Source organism: Oncorhynchus clarkii, chromosome 4 (assembly GCF_045791955.1).
Source record: "Oncorhynchus clarkii lewisi isolate Uvic-CL-2024 chromosome 4, UVic_Ocla_1.0, whole genome shotgun sequence".
Taxonomy (NCBI): domain Eukaryota; kingdom Metazoa; phylum Chordata; class Actinopteri; order Salmoniformes; family Salmonidae; genus Oncorhynchus; species Oncorhynchus clarkii.
The window spans coordinates 14,813,713-14,821,160 of record NC_092150.1 but is presented as its reverse complement, the minus strand read 5'-3'; the positions used below and the strand labels follow the sequence as shown (position 1 = coordinate 14,821,160).

Here is a 7,448-nt window from a genome sequence, read left to right as displayed (position 1 = left end):
TCCTTGAGATGTTTCTACATTTTGATTATAGTCCACCTGTGGTAAATTCAATTGATTGGACATGATTTGGAAAGGCACACACCTGTCTATATAAGGTCCCACAGTTGACAGTGCAAGTCAGATCAAAAACCAAGCCATGAGGTCGAAGGAGTTGTCCATAGAGCGCCAAGACAGGATTGTGTCGAGGCACAGCTCTGAGAAAGGGTACTAAAACATGTCTGCAGCATTGAAGGTCCCCAACAACACAGTGGCCTCCATCATTCTTAAATGGAAGAAGTTTGGAACCACCAAGATTCTTCCTAGATCTGGCCGTCTGACCAAACGGGGGAGAAGGGCCTTGGTCAGGGACATGACAAAGAACCCGGGCTCCAGAGTTCCTCTGTGGATATGGGAGAACCTTCCAGAAGGACAACCATCTCTACAGCTCTCCACCAATCCGGCCTTTATGGTAGAGTGGCCAGACGGAAGCCACTCCTTAGTAAAAGGCACATGACAGCCCGCTTGGAGTTTGCCAACAGGCACCTAAAGGACTCAGACCATAAGAAACAAGATTCTCTGGTCTGATGAAAGCAAGATTGAGTTCTTTGGTCTGAATGCCAAGTGTCACGTCTGGAGGAAACCTGACACCCATCCCTACGGTGAAGCATGGCGGTGGCAGCATCATGCTGTGTGGATGTTTTTCAGCGGCAAAGACTGGGAGACTAGTCAGGACAGAGGGAAAGATGAACGGAGCAAAGTACAGAGAGATCCTGAATGAAAACTATTTAATCCATATTAGAATAAGGTTGTAACATAACATGTGGAAAAAGTCAAGGGGTCTGAATACTTTCCAAATGCACTGTACAGTAAGTATGCTGTCCCCAGCAAAGGTTCATGAATAGAGTCATCTGGCAGAATTTCCTTCCTACTGGGCACAGACTGGTTGAATCAACATTGTGTCAATGTAATTTGTCAACGTATTGTGATGTCGAATCTACATGGAAAATACATATCATTTGAAAAAATTAATCAATGTAAATTGTTGTTTTGAGGGTGAAATTTCAACCACATGATTGTCGTAATTTTAACACATGCAAACCTTGAGTAACACATGTTGAGTTTGTACCATTGAAACAATGTCAGATCTTCAATTTTATATCCACTATCAGAATTAAAAAACTATAGGCTGGGCAGCACCTCTTACTTGACCTATCTACAACAGCTATTCATTTGATATCCCATCCAGGTTTTTTTTAAGCAGGCCCAGTCCTGCTTAGCTTTGATATTTGACACTGACGACTACCAATGTGCTATCATGATATTGATAGATCTATTAATAATTAAATATATTCACTGTTGCTCTTAAAGTCATTCTAAAGGGTAACCATACTCTATTTGTCATATCATCAATTATACTATTCAGACTAAGTAATCAACCGCTATTGTTTCAATTCAACTCAGGATTCAACTAAAAATAGACAATACATAAAGGCCTAGAGTTTCAAGCTTTGGTTGATTTAAAATTGAATGTATAAATTAATCATTGATATGTGGGATTCATGTTTCCATCTTAACCAAAAATCGAAATTAATGAATGGGACTAAATCAAACTTTATTTGAAGAGCATTTAAAGTTTTATTAAATGTATTCCTATTATTTAACTTGATTATTGTCTGAGACTTTAATCCAACATATTCATTAATAATTTGTAGACAGACTGGAATTAAAGTCAGACCACGTCAGTGACACAAAATATACATATAGTGGGGGGGGGGGGGGGGGGGGGGGGGAGTATTTAGTCAGCCACCAATTGTGCATGTATGGAATGGGCCAAAAATACTTATTTTCCACCATAATTTGCAAATAAATTCATTAAAAATCCTACAATGTGATTTTCTGGATTTTTTTTCTCATTTTATCTGTCATAGTTGAAGTGTACCTATGATGAAAATTGCAGGCCTCATCTTTTTAAGTGGGAGAACTTGCACAATTGGTGGCTGACTAAATACTTTTTTGCCCCACTGTAAATCTCCTTCAAATGTTGATATTTGGTTGCGTTGACAACCAAACACAATTCAATATCACTTTTGCAATACAGTAAATAGCCTATTAACTTGTTGACAAGTTAACAAATTATGTTGGATTTACATCTCCAACTAAACCAAAAATAAAATGTTAAGCATATGATTTAGCCAGTGGCTCAGATGAAACTATGCAAGCTTTAGATATCCTTTAAATGTTGATATTTGGTTGCGTTGTCAACCAAACACAATTCAATATTACTTTTGTAAGACAGTAAATAGCCTAAAGTTTTTGCTAATTTACAAACTAATGTAATAGTATTTATTCAATCTTAAAATGACTAACACATCCATGACCACATGTTGAGGTTACGCTAATGTAACTATAAATGTCTTCTTCTGTAATCATAGAAAGCATGCTTGTTCAAGATGCAAAGGTCACAGGTCTGTGGAGCTCTTCACAAATGCTTAAATAATCTGTGCAGAATCTCTAACAGCATTGATCACTTGCAATATGTACTTTTAATGTAATCTCAACTGCAATCCAAGTCATTTGGTTCTGCTATTAGATAAAGCAAAGTGATAACACATTAAGTTGTTGTATAAATACAAAAGATCTGACATTGTATTATCATTCTAACTTTGTTGTGCTTTAAAATGGTGTAAAGTGCTGTGATAACACATTTTAGATGAAAACAAAACAAAAAAATCAGACATGGTTTTTCTATTGGAATTTTGTTGTGTTTTCAGATGGTTGAAACCATAGTGATAACACATTGGGAATACAACAAACTTCTGTCTGTCATTTTGAGTGGGTGATTAAAGGTTGAAATCTCATTGATCAACGTCTCAACAATATTACCCCAATTTCCATGTTGAAATGACGTGGTGTGCCCCGGGGTTCATGTCTCCAGAAATGAATTGAATTGGAAAATAACCTGTAAAATGAACTGAATACGAGCAAAAAAAAATCCTTCAAGTCTGCAGACAGTGATGTAAAAGTAGAGAACTTCATATCAGATTCCTCCTGGCACTCTTCGTGAGGTCCATGTTTCATCATGATGGAAACCAATCGTAACAGCTTATTATTTGTCATCTGTGTTTAGGTCCATATCATTGGCCTGACCATATTTGGAACAAAACACCATCAGGCCTGGCTGCTGGCCGTTCTCCAGTAAGTGGTTGTTCTCCAGTAAGTGCTCCACTTGACTGGCATCCTGTTCCCCAGTTTAGCCGCGGTTGAAGGTCAGATGCTTCCACAACCCTTTTCAAGTAGTGAGTCCAGTTGTCCCTCGGGGGCAAGTTCCTTCACCTCAGTCGGAGTCTCATACACTTTCAACCCATCCTCACCATCCTCTTCATCATCCGAGCTGTCTGCCCAGCGTCCAACCCTTCTGACCCCCTCCCCGACCACAGGTGCGTTCACACAGGGGTTGTGGTCGTAGATGACCAGTTTCAACCCCTGCAAGTGGGACAGACCAGGAAAGCGGCGGATTTTGTTGCGGTCCACATCGATCACGGCCAGAAGGTGCATGGCGAGCAACACTGGCGGGAACTCACACAGCTGGTTCCCGGCTAGCCAGATACTCCTCAGCTCCTCTAACCCACCGAGCTCCATGGGCAGTTTGCTTATCTGGTTGTACCCCAGATGGAGCGTCTTGAGGTTGGGGAGGTCGCAGACCACACTGGGGAACTGAGTGAAACAGTTAGTCTCCAACCACAGGGTATTAAGTTCTTTCAGCTCGCCCAGCTCCCGTGGGAGGCACCAGAGCTGGTTGTTGCCCAGATACAGGATGTTAAGCTGAGGTAGCTGACACACAGCCGCAGGCAGCTCCTCGAAACAGTTGAAGTCAAGAGCTAAGAGTTGCAACTTCCTCAGGCCCTGCAAGTCTGCAGGTAGGGTGCTCAGGTTGTTGCCACTTAGGTAGAGCTTGACCAGCTCATTGAACAGGCAGGCAGCCACAGGAAGACGACGCAGCTGCAGTTTGCTCAGGTCTAGTGTCCGATCGAGAGGCATCTCCTTCAGGTCGCCCACCAGGAAACGCTGGCAGCGCTCGGAGGGGATGAAGGCCACAGCGCCACGTATGACGTTCCCCATCATGAGCAGCCTGAGTCTCCCTGATGCTGCCCTACACCCACTCTGGTTCAGCCGCAGAGCTGAGGGGGGAGTGAGCAGCTCATGGAAGAATGTCCAGGAAAGTCCATTCTCTAACTGTCATGATTAGCAGTAGAAGCTGTCAAGTCTGGTGCCATTTTACAAAAAACAACAAGAATAACACTGGAAATATGACTAGATGACTGAATCCCTTACAACTTGACTGAAACCCAGAAAGGCAATTCCAATGTCAAACTATCAGTCCATGCATGTTGTGACCCCCACAAAGCTGGAGATTATACTTGACGGTCTCTATAAAAACACCTACTTTAGAGAGTCGTGTGGATTGAGGGGATCCTTCTCACAATAAGACTTCCAAATTATGTTTGCCAGCTTTCCCCCAAATAGTGGTATGTCAGTGTTGTATCCCACCTAGTGAAGGTGTTGCCGATATTCCCAGACCCTTGCACAGACCTCTGTTGGCTCGCTCTCTTTCTGTCTGTGGCTCTGAGCTTTGCCTAGGCTCTTAAGCAGTAGCAAATGACGAGCTGCTCACTCCTCCCCATTTGTGCTTAATGACTTTCCCCCTCTGCATAACGTGAGAGAGCAAGGGGGGGGGGGGGGTCTATGTTCTGCAGAACAGAATGTAGTCAGTTGATAAGTGTATAAGAGGTGTTAAGTGATCAAAGAGCACGGGAGGTCATCTACATTCCGTCCGTCTACAAGCCCTCCCACAGCCTGGGAGCCAAGTCTTTATCATCGCCACACAAGTGGCCTTTCACTCTTAAATAATGTGCAGAATTTGTGACTGTTACCAGAGGCTGTCATGTTTCTGAACTATGGCACAGTGTTGCAAGCAGCCATGTGAGAGAGCCAGAGAGTGTTTTGGTCAAGCTGGAAAAGCTTTAAATCATCGGGTGGTTTGAAATGTTTGCTGCATGGAGTGGAAAATTAAGTAACAGCCTCCAAAAAAAGTAAAGAGGCATATCAGGGGGATGTAAATGCCAGAGTGGCCTGGGCTTTGTCAACCCCAAGTTATGGAGTCCTGTCTGCTTAGCTCACACGTTGACTTGATGTGAGCTGTGAGTGTGTGAGGGCTATGGACACCTAGCCACAGCTGGTGGCTGGGGTTACTGAGCTTCTGGGAAGTGTACTGTATGTAGTCTTTCTGTTTCAATTCCTTTTAAAGAAGATTAAAATGGGATGCAATCAGTCCAGAGCCAGACTGCATAGGGGAGAGTGGGATAAGTTGAGCCATTTTACATTCAGCATCACTTTGTCAAGGGAAATATAGTATTCTTTCTATCAAAGATATCTACATATATTTCAGGATGTTGTATTTCCCTGGACATAATCAGAATTCATGTAAACATTACAGTTTTGAAAACATAGCTTATCCAAAAAAAGTGGTCTCTTGCTACAACTTACCCCGGCCCGGGTATGGGGTAAGTTGAGTCGCATGATAGGGTAAGTTAAACCGCCTACAAATGCACAAATGCATGTAATGGTGGAAGCAGATACAATGTGTGATTTTGTTGGTGCGAGTGGAGTTGATGAGAATGATAAGTGGACAATGGTGAGAAAGAAGAATGGAAATAAACGGTCTAAAGTTGGAAATTAAGATGAATATATTGTTGGAGTGCGTTTCACCAGCAAGGATGTTTTTTTTAGGTGACCCGGTCGTTCGTGGTCTCAAAGATGGTAAAGGACACATTGGGAAAGTGGATTTGGTCAGGGTAACCAGAAGCGGTATGTTGATTTCCTGCCAAGAGAACAGAAAGAGAGCACTGTGGCTCTACAAACTATTAATGTATAATGTGGAATGCTATGATTTTCAGAGTAGGGCACCGAATAAAGGTGTCATCTCTGACGTCTCGTAGTACATTGAGGCTTTGTGGATTAGGGAGAACATACCTGGAGTGGTAGATGCACGTCGTTTAATCCCAATGATTGACGGAAAGAAGTTGGAAAGCCTATCAGTTTGGCTGTCGTTTGATTAAGTTTTTCTACTGACTCATATAATATTTGGGAATGTGAAATATTCAGTGAAGACAGTATGTACAAAATATGCTTCAGTGTTATAATTGTAAAACGTTTGGACATGTGGCAAGTATTTGTTTTTGTTGAAGAGTCTGAGGAAGCACGGTCCTGTAATTGTAATGGGAATCACGCTCCAGATTCCAGATTGCCCTGATAGGGTTAAAGCGGTTGTAGTAGCTAGCTAGGATCAGGGCTATCCAGCAGGTCTCCTATGTGGAGGCAGTGCAAGTAGCAGAAGGAGCAAGTGGATATATGAGAGTGGATGCCACTCTGAATGTCATTCATCAGAGGGATCCTGGGATACTAACAGTGAAGAAGGTAGACTTTACTGTGTTTATCGCACAAGTGATAAATTGCACTGGACAGACAAATAAAACAATCAAAGAAACTAGAAATCATTGTGAAGGCGGCAAAAATATTTTGGGATCATCAGGACTTCATGGCCGAAACGTGACAGGGAATACTGAATGAAGAGGTTCAACCCCTCTCAGGCTCCTGAACCTGTGTAGGGATCTGAGACGGCATTTGAATCAGATTGAAGGAGTGAAGTTTTTGTTCACCCTTCCTCTTCCCCTGTTATTTATTCATTAAAGTTGATCAGTTTTCACCCATCCAGTAGGTGGTGGCATGCACTTCTAACATTTGTTTGCCGACCGCCATAATACCATAGAAGAAGAAAAAGAAGATGACAAATAAATAGAAACAAAGGGCCCTCAACTTACCCCTTTGTCTCAACTTACCCCACTCTCCTCCACTGTAGAGTGAGTTTAATCTTGTTTTTTGGTCACGGTTATGTGACTTAATCTGTTCTTACTCTAGCATGTGCATGGGAGCCATTTTCAATTACATAACCCTGTTACGTAATTCTCTGCAATCTGGAAGGTGGTATCATCTGTTGTCTCGTTAGTACACTCTGAAGTGTGAATTTCCTACGTTATCTCCTGTACCTTCATTAGGGGCTATTTTCCAGATAAAGGGCAGGAATTTAATTTCCCTTATCAGGCCTGGGGGGGGGGGGGGGGGGGGGGGGGGGGTAGACTGTGCTCTGATGGACTGTTTTTAGCTCCAGCCCTCCTCTCTAGGCAGCACATTACTCTTCATCTGGTGGCTTAGAAATACGGTACCGACTGATGAGGGAGAAAATGTGGGAAACATGGTGGTCCCTCTATAGGATGTAATACTGTAGAGAGATTGGAGAGGACAACTTCTCTCCAACATGCTCTGTTAACCGATAGGCCTATGGCACAAATTAAATGATACAACGTGTTATGCATAACACATAGAACAATGGAATGATGGAGAATCCTTGCAGA

At 42.6% G+C, this 7,448-nt stretch overlaps 1 protein-coding gene across 1 annotated transcript; it reads right to left on the bottom strand.

The window, feature by feature from the left end:
* Positions 1-1,590: 1,590 nt before the first annotated feature.
* Positions 1,591-4,592, bottom strand: LOC139406489 (leucine rich repeat containing 10). The gene has a single exon (XM_071149137.1). It carries the CDS (start codon positions 4,099-4,101, stop codon positions 3,247-3,249), a length of 855 nt encoding a protein of 284 aa, XP_071005238.1. The 5' UTR covers positions 4,102-4,592; the 3' UTR covers positions 1,591-3,246.
* Positions 4,593-7,448: the final 2,856 nt, after the last annotated feature.